Here is a 14,738-nt window from a genome sequence, read left to right as displayed (position 1 = left end):
GCCGTAATGCTGCAGAGCATTATGACAATGCTAAATGTTATGCCAAACATTTTCTGTATTTTATTATTCATTTCAAGAAAGTAGGCCTTATGCAAATCAAGATGGATAGTAATTTAAAATAAACATCTAATAATGAGTTTAAAAATATTTGCAATTAGATTTAGTTTGTGCGTATGCTAGTTCAGCTGGTGTTACTTTATGCATTACAATTTGTTTTACAAACGCAGATTCCAAATGTAGAAGACTGAAAGGTGTCTCCTGCTGAAGGTATGTTTGGTTTCAGTGGAATAAGTTACACACAATATTTTGCTGCTGTTTTGAATACATGTATACATACATACTGTCTGTAAGCTAATCAACTATGGGAACCATAATCTTGAATGATATTGGCCAGTTAAAACAAAGAACAGCAAGAGAAAGTGACAACTGTGGAAGCCAATTTATTCGACAGCCTTGGTAGGATAGGAACACATGGAAGTATTGTTTGTGCTTCAACACTGGCAAACATGGACCCCAATAAGTTAAACAGGTCTGAGACTGACTAATGTTTTAATGTCACTATCTGTTTTATTTTTTCTTGATAAATAATTTATATAAATTAATTGGATCGACAGTAAACCCTATACAACAGCAAAAAAAATGTGAGAGGGATTTAAAACACACAAGCGTTTGCGTCACAGAAAACCCGTAGTGCAAGATACAACTTTTGGCCAGAAACGGAGGGAGAAGTCAGAGGAACGACAGAATGACATACAAACTTAAATGTGGGATTTTAGGTCTTTGCAAAGCCATTCACCAGTGGAGGGTTTTACATTACACTATAGAGGAAGAGAGGGGGGGGGGGGGGGGGGGAAAGAAAATATAGATATTACTTATTTTCCCCGGTGGTCCATTAAAGAGCTACAGCTAAAACATCACGACGAACAGTGTATTCACATTGGCATTTTAAAAAGGAAAAGGTTCACTAGTTCACAGTTGGAAATATCACCAGGCAGACGCTACAGTGAGACGCTAACACAGCAACAACACTAATCATGGCCCCGTTATTAACCAATGAGAGGACAGAATACAATACTGAAATACAATTGGCCCATTTAGATTATTCTTTAAATATCTGCAAGCAATGGGCTTTTTTGACACTAAAACCTGAACGTTTCTCCAGGAATATAAAATAAGGAGGGGAATAAGGTTGCGACAAAAAAAAATACTTCCCGTCTTTCAGCCGAATAATTATTCTATCGGTCAAAAGCTTTGTCACAGATGACTAATTTGGCCAAGATAATAAGCATAGAAGATCTCGTAAAACATTTTGTTTAAATTCCTCTGCTCTCCGGGGAAACATCCACACCGAATACGTACACGAAAAAACTGTCCACACATAGTCCAAGCATGCTACCGACACAAACATCATCAATATGGTCCTCTTTTCATCCGGTCCCTCTTTATATTGCGTGTTGAATGATATGATTTCACTACATCCACATCCCTCCTCCACCCGTTCCCCTTTTGTAACCAAATGAACACCAAAGAAGAAAAACAAACCGAGGAATCTCTACGTTTACACACCCGAGCAGGTTTCATAACATACACTATTACATTTGGTACGCTCCATCTTGAAATGGCCTTGTGTTGATCTTTAAACCGTTTTTGAAGAAGAAGTGTATTTCCTTGCAGCCATTGTAAAACATGTAAATACTTGCAATGATTTCTGTATTATTTGTTACAACATAGATATTTAGATAGATTTTTTTTAATCGAAGGTGTCTTTTTTTTAGTCGCTTTTGTCTTTTACTTTATCTCAAGCAAGATGCATAAACATTTAATGCAGGGTTTGGGGAAGCCTGGGTGGTGAGGCCAAGGGTGGGGGGGGGGGGGGGGGGGCGTGGACTGATGGAGGGTTTGAGAAGGGGTCTTGGGGAGGAGATTCTAACTTGCCACCTCCTCGTCTGGCTTGTTCATGGCCTTGAGCTGTTCCAGGAGACTTGTGGGGGTGAAGATGTGAGTCGATCCTGGAGAGAGAGAGAGAGACACACACACACACACACACACATAGGCACACACACAAACACACACATAGGCACACACACACACATAGGCAGACACACACAAACAGGCACAAATACACACACACAGACACACACAAACGGGCACATACACACACACACACACACACATAAACATATACACAAGCACATAGACGCACACACAGACACACAGTCGAACACGCAGACATGGAGAAACATCCACGCACACACACAAATAAAAACAGCATTAGAGTGGCCCAGGTATATGTAACAGGAGCATAGGTAAATGTGTGTTCAGCTCTTGTCTATGAATGCCTGGATGAGGGCAGTGTGTCACAACATGAAACACCAAACAGCCAGAGTTAAATGAAATCCATGATCGTTAGCTGTAGCCGTTCACATGGATCATGTGTTAAAGGGGTTTCAAACTCTTTACGTGAAGTCACACCAAAAAACACACCGGAAAAAACACCAAAACACCAAAACACAGTCACAGTCAAAAGCTCATTAAATGAACGCTCATTTAGTCAGGTTATTGTTGTTGCATGCAGGTGGAACTTATGGTTTTAGACATGATCAAGACAAGACAAACAAGACAGGGCAGGGTTTCTGTGAGTTGGAGGAAGCATAATTAGAATTGTGTTACGGCACAGCGAGAGAAAATAAAAATAACATTATGAGAAGTTCATGCAGAACAGCCGGTGAGTACCACCCGATTACACTGCAGAACAAAAGTTTTAGTCTACATGTGAAGATAAAAACCCCAAGTTTAACCCCAATTTAACCGCTTAATCCAACTTTATGGATGAAAATTCCCTTTAAACCCTGTAATGAGCTGATGGACAGCTGAATACACATTTTGAAACTTTTGTAAAAGAAAACTACGTTTGTGCTTGACAGGAGTAAACCAAATCCTTTGTGGAAAGAAAATTACTTTATCAAAGGGTTTGAAAATCAACCATAGCTGCTGTTTATCTTTTTAATCCAAATCAGTAAGCACAGCTTTGATTTACTCCCTCGCACCGCTTTGGGTATTTCGTTTTGTTTCAGTGGCCAAGCTGTACGCATGTTCTGTCTCGGTTCATCAGTACTAGCCCATCTCGGTCTCTCTCTTTTAAGACTGATTTTTACTTTAAAACAACCAAAAATCACACCATTATTTTATGGATCAAAACAAGGGATGCGATCAAAACAAACATCAGAGCAGGTGCAGAGGAGAAAGATGCGAGTCCCGTCTAAAGTGTTACTCGTGTTACTATGGCGATGCAGGCGTTCGGGGTAGGGGTGGGTGGGTGGGTGAGGGTCGGGGGGTGTAGACATTAGTCACACAACTTCAGACTGGACTCACAAAGTTCTCTCTCTGTCCTGTCAACCGAAAAACACACAGCTTTGTACGAACAATTTGGCCAAGAAACACAACAGGAAACATCTAACGTGTAAAAATCTCGACGTTGTTAAAGAAAAAAGTTTAGACCAAGTTAGCTTAAACAAAAAGCAATCCATATTTTATTAATGAAAGGGCCATTTTATTGAGGAAAAAAAGTTGTGTTATGTCAGTTATGTAGCAGTATGTGTATGGGTATCCATACTGCATTGATTGATGCTAATTGAGAAAAAGTGAGTGAAACCATAAAACCAGATGGTTCATAAACGATAAGGCTTTAGCGGAGTAGTTCTGAATGAGATGGATGCCTGTGGCTATTGTGTAGGTTTCTATGGGTTCAAGAATAAATATATACTTAGCAGAAACTATGATGCAGCCATAGGTGCTGAATCAAAAGCCAAGGTATAGCATTTACTTGAAAAGCCTTTATTTGTTTTGATTTTTTTTACTTATTTCCAGCATGGTCCTTGAATTTAGCCCTGGCTAACACATTAAAGTACATATCTTGACCTATGCGTTCTGGGTTATTATCCTACATCAGGATTTTTAACAATGTCGCTACATATCTGTGCTCTGTTGGATTTGCCTGTTTCAGGTCCTGTGGTTGACGATTTAGGAGGCATAGGACCAGAGAGCGAGGGGAGATTGAGGCAGCAGTGCTACATTCCCTCCACTGCCTGCAGAGTCAAGGTAAGGATGCTCACCATAGAGGGATGGAGGTGATACACACTTTGTGTTGGCTATGAGGTGACCTTAAGGGCTAGCTTTATCTTGACTTTATGTCGAGCTCCCTGACTGTGAATCTGACTATTCACAGTATTAGCTACCGTTTAACGATCGATGGATGTGAACGAGATTGGTCGTATTTTGATTTCCGATTAAATGTTGAACAAAAGTTCTGTCTACACCTTTTCGACTTATTTAAACTGTTTAGTGATGGGGATGAGTTAATTTATTTTAACAATTATTGTTAGTGCCTTGATATTTGATGCTTGACTATTGATATCTAGATCACTATTTAGCAATCTCTGCAGGTGAAACAGAGGTCATGTATGTCAGGTGACTTTTGTCATGTGATGGCAGCCATTGAGTGACGTGGAGGAAAGCAGCAGGAAGGGAAATTTAAAAAATAAAAAAAGAAAAGAAGGAAAAACAAGGAAATCCTTCTTTGAAATCCAACATCAACTCATGGACCTGTCCTGAAAAAAAAAATCGTTTGAAAAAAAATGTAATAATCAAGGTGACTCCCCTCTGGGGGAAGGGGTTGGTTAGATCAAATAATAAAACAACCGAACGTTACAAATTGATAAAGGTGGATCTCTGGGGGTAGATTAAATCTGCTCCGGAAGAGAGATGGAATATGGGAACCAGAGGGGGGAATCAGAAGTGTGCCTTCGAGGGACGATTTAATCCACCCAGCGGAGATGGTGGTAGAAAGTGGGGTAACAGTGATGGGGTCGCGACCCCTCTCCCACCCCTAGCCCCGGAGCATGGACACTCCCCTCTACTCAAGACATCCCACTGGTCCGGACAGCACTGCCACACCGGACAAGAGTCCCAACGCTCTTGAGTTTTCAGATTACGGTGTGTGTGCCGGTCAACCAGGAACCCAAAGTGGGGGATGCAGTCGGGCGAGTGGTCCATGCATGGGGGGGCCTTGTTTGGGAGGCAGGTTTTGGGGGGAGTTGTGGAGAAGGGAGGGAGGGAGAGGTGGAGGAGGAGGCGACCCCCATCCCTGGTGGTAGAGGGGGGGGGGGGTGTAGGGGGTGTGGCGGGTGAGTGTTATAAAAACAGGAAGGGATAGACGGTTAGAAAGAAAAGCCCTTATGCTGTGAGCGTTCAGAAAGGGCTTCTTTGAGCGGCTGCCTTTACTTTGTTCTCAGTGTGAATTCTCTGTCTCCCCTGCCTCTCTCCCCCTCTCTCCCTCTGCCTCACTCTTCTGAGGGGTCTGGTTCCTCAAACGAGACCCTAGTGGACTCTCGGAAGTCGGGGTGCTTCAGGTCCGATAAGAATTTGGTGGGGGTGAGCGTGTGGGTGGCACCTGTGGAGGAACACAGGCTGCTTCACCACTCGTTTCTGACCCCGCCCACTCACTCTCAATCTCCTTCTCACTCATTCGTGCGCTCTTATGTTACTTGGACTTTCGCTCTTTTCCCTTGCTCACTCGCTTTCACGGCGTTCACGCTATTATGCTGGAACTCATTTTCTCTCGCAACCTCTCACACATTCACGCTCATTTCCTTCACACCTTCGTCCATCGTGAAAGAAAAGGGTTAAAAACATACAACAAGCCAACCATTGCACTTGGGCACACACACACATAGACACACACTCATGGTTAAAAACACCCCAGAACAACACACACACACACAGACATTACACACTCAACAGTGGTACATGTATCATAAGAAACAAACAGACAGCACATAGCATAGCTACAAGTCAAACAACACAACAGTTTTCCTTTTAGACGTTGGTAGCGTAAGCGGCGCGCGACAACAAGCTAGCAGGGTATGTTGATTTTGAGTTACGACACAAGACCGAAAACACACTAAAATAACAGACTAGACATCGAGGACAGAACATAATGTTTACAAATTATTTCACAGGAGACGAGGGTAGTATCATCTGAGTCCAAACCTTTATAATTGTCAGTAATTTATACAGTTATAATGTGCAATGACAGTTAGTCAACCAGTAAGATAGCTGGTAACTGATTTGGTCCAATGCCCTGAAAGGGAAACCTTACCTTATTATTATAAAATATATCTATCTTAATTTAACCGACAGTATTAATGTCTCTGTTTTTGATACATGGCCTTAATGAGAGCATATATCAGTATTAAAAAGATTCCTAAACATATTAAAATCACGCTGTAATACAAAAGAGGTAATAGCACTGGGTATTAAAGGTTAACTGCTTTGGAAAGATTAGCATCCTGGCTTCAAAGGAAGATAACATGGTGGTCAGCAGCGCATCATACTACCTGAGGCCTGGAAGGGGCGACTTCCGGACGGCGGTTATCCTAACTCCTCCCCCCCCCTTCTTCCTCCTCCATTTTCTACTGTCTCTCTCCCCTCACCCTCTACCCTGGTTGACTCTATCCTCCCCCTTCTTCTCCCCCTCTATCCCTCTCTCCCATCCATCACTCTATCCTTCATGCATCCTTGCCCCTCCCTCTGCCTCTCTCCTACCTCACCCTCTCCCCTCCGCTCATTCTCTCCCCTCCTTCATCCCCCCTTCCTTCTCTTGTTCCCTCCCCTCCCTCCCTCCCATCCCTCCTTATACCCCGATCCCTCCACCTCACCCCCCTCCCTCACTCGCTCTCTCCCTCTGTGTTAGCTCTCTCCCCCCTCTCTCCCCTCCCCTACTCTCTCCTCAACCACTCCTTACTCCCCCCTCAATGAAGTCCCTCCCTTCGCACTCTCCCCCCCCCCCCACACTCTTTCTCACCTCCACTCTGCTTCACCCTTTCAATCATCTTCCGCTCCTCTCCCTCTCCCTCCCCTCCCTCCTTCCTCATACACTCCCCCCCCCCCCCCCCCCCTCCCTATACCCCTGACTCCCCTCTCTCCCCCTCCCCCCGGTGTCCCTACTCACCGATGATGGCCTCCCACTTCCCGTTGGCCTGCGTGACCTCGTAGGCGCAGCGCATCTCGCTGAAGGACGCCCCTCCGATGATGAACACCATGACGCGGGGGCCGGTGCGGTACTCCCCGGGGGTCTTGTTCTTGTGCCAGTGGCCGTACCGGGCGCTGTGAGCAGGGGGGGGGGGGGGAAAGAGTCAGATAGCCGTTCACAGGTATTGCATTTAAAAAACAGACATCAAATACTTAAGTGAGCGCCATCAAATTCCTCAATAAGTCATCAATGTCCTTTGTGTCGGTCTTAAAGTCGGGAGCGGTAAAATAGTAAATATCAAACCGATTTATGATAAAGATTTAGGTATTTTATGTGAAATTGATATGTATTTGCCTGAACTGGCGCGATAACTCAATGTGCGTGTCCCTCTCTTCACCATCTCACTCCTAGATTTTGCACTTTCATGTCCATTAAGGCGTAGCATCAATTGTATGGTAATGGAATTTGCATTTGCCATTTCCATATTTGAACAGTCCTTTTTGCTAAGGAAAGTTTCTAACGGACCGAAATGACCAAGAAGCTTTTAAGTGGCAGCCATGATACACTTCTCTAAATGCTAAGGAATGGTGCTTCGATGCTTCCTTTCCTATCTCCTTCAGCACAGGGTACACTGGCTCATCCTTGACGAAAGGAAAGGAGAAAATGCCGTCCCACAATACCTTGCGGCAGGAACATTTAAGCAGCCTCACCTCTGGGGCTGGGCGAGGCTGCACACCTGTTGTGCATTAGGTAATCAATGTGCACAGCCATCAGCACACACACTCAGGAGAGAGCTCCTGCATTGCAACCTGTCCCACCACCTGCTCTGCATCATTATACTCAACCTTGGCCTCACCACCCCCTCTCCTTTTCATGTTTGGGAAGGCATCACTCTGGGCGCCAGTAAAACAAGGTCCATGCTGCACGCGACCTCGGTGGCTGTCACACCCACCCTCGATGGCTTTTACTGGACTCCTCCAGAACAAGGACTCAGGGTCCTCGACAACCGGGGCCTTCCTCTCTTCAAACACCCTTCAGTTCATTTTACTTTAGGTATTATGGTTTTGTAAAGGGAAGATGGAGTCTGTTTGTGACTTTGTACTAAATGCTAAATGCCAATGCTAAAGTGCTCATAAGGGTCCAGTCTCTAGGTGTCAATAGCAGTGGGGGAGGGGGACGCTGACGGTGGATCAGTGACTAGCAGAAGAGGATCTGGTCAATCAATACACGTATAATGACAAATGGATGCCAGCATCTGAGAAACAGCTCACTGCAAAAAGGCGCATGATAACTAAATGCAATCCCCCATACGAGACAGATAATATAATGCAACGCCCACGAAGGTGACGGGAAGCCCGAAGTCCACAGAACCACAATCCACCAGTTGGGAAAACACCGCTGCACCTCAACTTATTAAGTAAACCGTAACACTGACTTCAGTGGCTTCCATTCCTACCTCCTCCGGGCTGCATATGACTTTCATGTTGTTATTTTTGTGCTTGTGCGTCCGTTAAGACTGTGACCAGTCACACTGGTATCTGATGTGAGCACAATTAAAAACACCAACAAAAAAGTTAACTCTAAAAATAACTCTGAATTGAGCCTAAAGGCTTGCAGTGTGAACTGGGCCTTATTGATCTGGTCACCTCAAGTCCCTCCCTCAACATCGATTACTATTGATCCACCTGACCTCTGTGTTTCATACGGAGACTACCACTTAAAAACCAATCATCAGAAATACTGACGTAGCTCATTTGTATTTGGAGTGTGTGTGTGTGTGTGTGTGTGTGTGTGTGTGTGTGTGTGTGTGTGTGTGTGTGTGTGTGTGTGTGTGTGTGTGTGTGTGTGTGTGTGTGTGTGTGTGTGTGTGTGTGTACCTGACTGCGGTGGTGCTGAAGGAGGCGGAGGAGCGGGTGGAGATGTAGGGGTAGTGCTTGGTGTCCAGCTTGTCTTCAATGGCGTCCTGCAGCAGAGAACAACACCCCATCACTCACACACCAAGGCCATACCTCCTCCTCATTGGCTAACGCACAAACCCCACCCATCAATACACAGGAAGACCACCCAACATCTAGCTGGGCTTATTTCAATGCTATGCTTTAAAGATATAAATCATATTATTTATATTGTGTCGCTTTATTATGCATGCATACACCCCTCTCCCCCCACACACACACACATACACACCTTCCTCTCACACACACACACACACACACACACACACACACACACACACACACACACACACACACACACACACACACCTTCCTCTCTCACACACACACACACACACACACACACACACACACACACACACACACACACACACACACACACACACACACACACACACACACACACACACCTTCCTCTCTCACACACACACACAGACACACACACACACACACACACACAGACACACACACACACACAGACACACAGACACACAGACACACACACACACACACACACACACACACACACACACACACACACAGACCTCCATGATGTCCTTGACCAGGGGGGTCCAGCGGGACAGCTGGTAGGTCTGCTCGCTGACGCGCTCCTTGCGGTCCAGCTTCTTCCCCCTGCGGAGGGTGGACTGGGGACGACAGGTGAGGGGAGGGGGACTCAATGACTGTCAGGATCCTTAGCTTAGCTTAGCTCTTAGCTCGCTGAATCCATTCAGAAGGACTTCAGTTATGAGGAGACCAACTGGGGTTCCTTTCAGCTGGAATGATTTAACCCGACTGGACGAGGTCAGTTGGACTGTCTTTAGTTGGAATGAGTTACTTCTGAATGATTTCAGTAAGAAAGATTTCATTCCAAATAATATAATTCTGAATAATTTCCATCCGAATGATTTCAGTCAGTAATATACGTCTAGACTTAAAATACTGTGATTGACTGTATAGGAGATATAGAAAATTAACAATCAACCAGATGCCATTTCTTTTAGAATGGTGCTTTTCTATAAATTTGTGAGCAGTAATGAATGTCAGTAAATAAAGTGGGCCAGGGGTAAAGTACAGCCCAACACGTGTGTGTGTGTGTGTGTGTGTGTGTGTGTGTGTGTGTGTGTGTGTGTGTGTGTGTGTGTGTGTGTGTGTGTGTGTGTGTGTGTGTGTGTGTGTGTGTGTGTGTGTGTGTGTGTGAGGGTTTTACATCTGTGATGATGGGGACCCCCAGGTTGGCCATGTTGGTGATGATCTCACTGTCCTCAGGGGGGATCTGGGCGTGCTGGATCAGCTTGTTCAGGTTCTCCTCCGTGATGCCTGCACACACACACACACACACACACGCACATACACGCACATACACGCACAGACAAGAGTGCATCCATAGAACACACAAACACATGTACGTTAGAATGCCTTCAACTTTCTTGAACAAACATTTCTAAAACAATTCTAATCTAATTTCTTGTTTGCAATATCTTTTGACAATTGTGGCCCTTAATATGATGTTGTGCTCTCATTTTAGATTTGATTGCGTCCTCAACACCAATACTGTCAAAACAAATTGCATGAAATTTCAATTCTATGTTTATTTTCAATGTGTCACATGAAAGACATTGCATCTATATACACTATATACACGAAATCCCAAAGAATCGGTGTACATGCTTTAATACAGTGCCCCTCACCGTTCTTGAGGAAGATGTAGAGCAGGATGATGCGGATCTTGTCGTACGTGGTGACGTTGGCGTCCAGCAGGATGGGGACGATGGCCCTCATGGGGTCCTTGATCTTCTCTCCCTCGGCGTCGGTGCCCATGGCCAGGTCCTACAGCCCAGAGACACATGGAGCTCTTACTTCTCCTTCACATTAGTTACTCCCAATGCCTCTGACACATTGTGAGTCAAACTACTGCACTATCCTGCCCCCACCTACTGTACAACGGATACCTGGACCCTATACACATTAAAACGTACATTAATACACTAACTTTGAGGATATGTATGATGTTTATCCAACTAAATTTGGTCTTGTCACTTTTGTTTATTCAGTTTTTTCTACTTTCCCATTGCTTTGGGTTCTGTGCTATTCTGTTGTAGTCCACTTCCTGTCCGTTCGTCTTGCCACATCACATGTCCTGTCCCTTGGTGCATTGCCACCTGTTCCATACCTGTTCCACGCGACAGAGCTTATCCACTGTGCCCTGGTAGTGCTTCATGCAGTCCTCAGCCAGCTGCAAATGGGTGGAGTACTGATGGAGAGACATAGACTCAGTAAACAAACAGAATGTGTTCATACCGGCCTAAACAAACAACTGTGGCCAAAAGGCTTTGACAATGAATGACATCACCTTTCATTAATGCGCACTTAAACAATCATGGCTTTAACCACGCAAGGTTGCACTTAATGGCAGGATTTACAGCGTGGAAGCCTTGTTCATGAACCACAAACGGCCTCTATTTGAGGCTATAGTGGTGTGGTGACATCACAAGTGGGAGTGTCCCCTCAGAGCAATGATGATCCGATGCCCAGCCTACCAGCGGGTGCAGTCCACTGAGATGGCCGGTAGGCTGATCATGCAGTCATATCTCTTCATTTAGGGATGATTTTGAAAATACATTTTTTTGCTATTCCAGTGTATCGCCATCCATACCTTGCTGAGCTCCTTCTGGTACTGGGGCATCTTCTTCAACATCTGAGAGAGGTCCCTCATCGTGGTCTGTTGGGTAAGAACACGAGGACTGTAGTGCACGCCAACGCTTCGATGACACACACAAACACAACTTCCCAGCAGTTTGAAAATGTGTCCTTGGAGACCATCCGCAGCCTGTTGTGGTGACCGTGGTGTGTTTTATTGTTCTTGAGTCTTGACTTGGGAAAAATATATAGATTGTGAATTTGCATGAATTATCTTGGCCTAATGGAAATCAATAGGATAGAAGCATAGAAGCAAAGACAGATAATTTCTCTTTTTTTGCCCAAACTCGGAAGACCTTCAAATCAATAAATGCGTAAAAGTGTTAAGTCACGACATCATTTGAAGGTTGCCCACAGAACCACCGTGAGTCGGCGTTTGCGAAGGTAATCTATTTTTAGTGCTACCTTCTCTCCCGTGTTCATCCTCTTGCTGGCGGAGAACTCCTTCAGCTGTCGTGTCACCTCCCTATCACCAACAAAACAAAATGGAGGTCAGACCCAAATAGCAGAGGAGCACTTACTGGCTTACTGTAACTCAGCATTTACAGAAACGTTCTCTCAGATACTAAGCACTCCATAAAGACATGATTTGGATCTGAAGTCTGGAGACGGACAGATTTCAGATTAAACTAATAACTGTTATCTCAAAGCTAAACTGGCAATCTGTTTCTGGGGCCAAGGTAATGATAGCATTAAACGGAGGGGAGATAATAGGGTTAAGAGAGAGGAAGACTTACTGGGACACTTCGGCTATGTGTTTGTGTCTCAGGCCCACCCAGAGGTCGTCGTCCTCGTGCAGCAGAACCTCCTTCTCGCGGGAGTCTCCCATACCGCTGGTGTCGTACCTGGAGAAACACAGAGAACAGATGTAAAGAACACACGCAGACTGATGGCAGGACGACTGATTTATAACGCACAGTCGAATGTGTCTGTAGAAACCCTATTCACAGTTACAGTCTCAACAGGCTTCACAGGGGATTATATATTCACTAACAGTATACATTTTATTGATGCCAGGTTGGGGGATATTTGAATATCATCTGTCAATATTATCAGTATCTGTTGGTTCTTCCTAGATAGTGTGAATAATGCAAACATAGAATCAGATCAGAAATTGTGTATCCTAATTTCAGATGTGCCAGCACTTGGGTGCAGGTGTCATTAAGGTACGCAGTGTAGTTGTAGTGTGTTACATTGACTGTTGTGATACTGCAGCCCTCCCTATGGCCGTGAGGCGGTGTGATGCCTACTTGTAGACGTCGTTCTCGATGGGCAGCAGGTCGTAGCCCATGGCCTGGAAGGTGAGCTCGTGGAGGACGGGGGACACTGGGTCGAAGGCCCTGTCCAGGATGATGAGCTGGGAGCGGGCCTTATCAGGACCCTGAACACCCCCGGGAGACACAGACAGAGAGACAGGGAGGGTGGGAGGGCAGGCAGGCAGACAGGCAGGCAGACGACAGAGAGGGTAGACAGGTAGCCACACAGTCAGAGAGGTAAGACAGGTAGACAAACAGACAGAGAGACAGGGAGGGAGGGCAGACAGGCAGGCAGACGACAGAGAGGGTAGACAGGTAGCCACACAGTCAGAGAGGTAAGACAGGTAGACAAACAGACAGAGAGACAGGGAGGGAGGGCAGACGGGCAGGCAGACGACAGAGAGGGTAGACAGGTAGCCACACAGTCAGAGAGGTAAGACAGGTAGACAAACAGACAGAGAGATAAGACAGGGAGGGAGGGAGGGCAGACAGGCAGGCAGACGACAGAGAGGGTAGACAGGTAGAGAGACAGAGAGGGTAGACAGGTAGACGACAGAGAGGGTAGACGACAGAGAGGGTAGACAGGTAGACGACAGAGAGGGTAGACAGGTAGCCACACAGTCAGAGAGGTAAGACAGGTAGCCACACAGTCAGAGAGGTAAGACAGGTAGACAAACAGACAGAGAGAAGATCAGAGTCAGGCAGACGGACCAAACAATTATCCAAAGGGGTTGGAGAAGATCATTGCCAGTTTTACCTCTTTAAGCTCTGAATAAATTAGCTGTTAATAAATTATATCGATGCTAGCCCAATGGAATAATATAATATTGATCTGAAAGGCGGACGTCTCACCTCGCCCATGGTGGGGTCGTCAGCCTTGTAGGCGTCCAGTTTGTCCTGCACCAGCTGGGCCAGGGTGGCATTGTCCTTGTACTCCCTGGGTATCACAACATGAGAGCACATGCACACCTTAAACCAGGTTACCAGGACGATGGACGGGTCAGAGATGGGGAGGCTGAGAATCTAGAATGGTGACGGGAAATGATGAAAGGACATTTGAGATGTACTTAGGATTACATAAGATGTGCTTTGTACATCTATATCTTATGTCTTATGCCTTCACATGGAATTCAGGATTGATTCAGGCTAGTAGACCGCAGACGGACAGAACGGCACAAGGAGGGAATGGCAGGACGGCAAAATCAAAACACGCATGATGATATTTTGCTATGGTGATGTCGGATGGATGGAATAATATATTGAATTATAACATAATTATGACTGTTGTTCGCCCACGTTTCCTGCTTTGAATGAAGGAGTTACATCCCATGCAGTTATACATTTAGTTTATGATATACTGAAAAAGTAAGCGTGGACGGCAATGACGTCTTCCGTGACAGTCGCCGGTATTTCCTACAGGGCTCACCTAATTACCTAAGTACCATCCTCCTCTCGTTCACTCAAATAATATCTGGTTCGCCGTGCACCCTCTGCATGACATTATTTACATCACAAGTCTTGCTCAGACGGGATATCGGGGTTTTGCAACAGAATGCACAAGACATTAAATCAAAAGGGGATAACATATGTTTTAAATCAGTCACCCGATTGCTGTGCGTATATGTGTGTGTATGTGTGTATGTGTGTGCATCAGCTCACCCTCGGTACCGGACAGCCGGGTACTCCTTCAGGGTGGCGCATAGCGTGGCTAGCTGTTCTGCTAGGCGCTCCATCACCCCGTTCTTCAGCTGGGTCTTGTGGGGGCTGTAGAAACTCTGGAACGCATCGGGGTTGTCC

At 45.5% G+C, this 14,738-nt stretch overlaps 1 protein-coding gene across 3 annotated transcripts in view; it reads right to left on the bottom strand.

The window, feature by feature from the left end:
- Positions 1-424: 424 nt before the first annotated feature.
- stxbp1a (syntaxin binding protein 1a) overlaps positions 425-14,738 on the bottom strand; it is a 31,974-nt gene continuing 17,660 nt past the window's right edge. The window contains exons 8-21 of one of the 3 annotated variants that reach the window (XM_060037967.1): positions 14,601-14,683; positions 13,794-13,878; positions 12,936-13,066; positions 12,423-12,530; positions 12,091-12,151; positions 11,642-11,707; positions 11,159-11,239; positions 10,677-10,815; positions 10,196-10,305; positions 9,531-9,632; positions 8,908-8,993; positions 7,010-7,164; positions 5,281-5,449; positions 425-2,009 (exon numbers count right to left, since the gene is read on the bottom strand). In XM_060037967.1, the coding sequence (XP_059893950.1) occupies positions 5,340-5,449; positions 7,010-7,164; positions 8,908-8,993; positions 9,531-9,632; positions 10,196-10,305; positions 10,677-10,815; positions 11,159-11,239; positions 11,642-11,707; positions 12,091-12,151; positions 12,423-12,530; positions 12,936-13,066; positions 13,794-13,878; positions 14,601-14,683 (1,317 nt within the window). In that variant the 3' untranslated portion in view covers positions 425-2,009; positions 5,281-5,339. Of the gene's footprint in view, positions 2,010-5,280; positions 5,450-7,009; positions 7,165-8,907; positions 8,994-9,530; positions 9,633-10,195; positions 10,306-10,676; positions 10,816-11,158; positions 11,240-11,641; positions 11,708-12,090; positions 12,152-12,422; positions 12,531-12,935; positions 13,067-13,793; positions 13,879-14,600; positions 14,715-14,738 lie in introns of all 3 variants that reach the window. The other 2 variants (XM_060037968.1, XM_060037969.1) reach the window with 2 other exon arrangements.

Source organism: Gadus macrocephalus, chromosome 19 (assembly GCF_031168955.1).
Source record: "Gadus macrocephalus chromosome 19, ASM3116895v1".
NCBI classification, from domain to species: domain Eukaryota; kingdom Metazoa; phylum Chordata; class Actinopteri; order Gadiformes; family Gadidae; genus Gadus; species Gadus macrocephalus.
The sequence above is the reverse complement of the archived record's forward strand: the minus strand, read 5'-3'. Positions and strand labels throughout refer to the sequence as shown.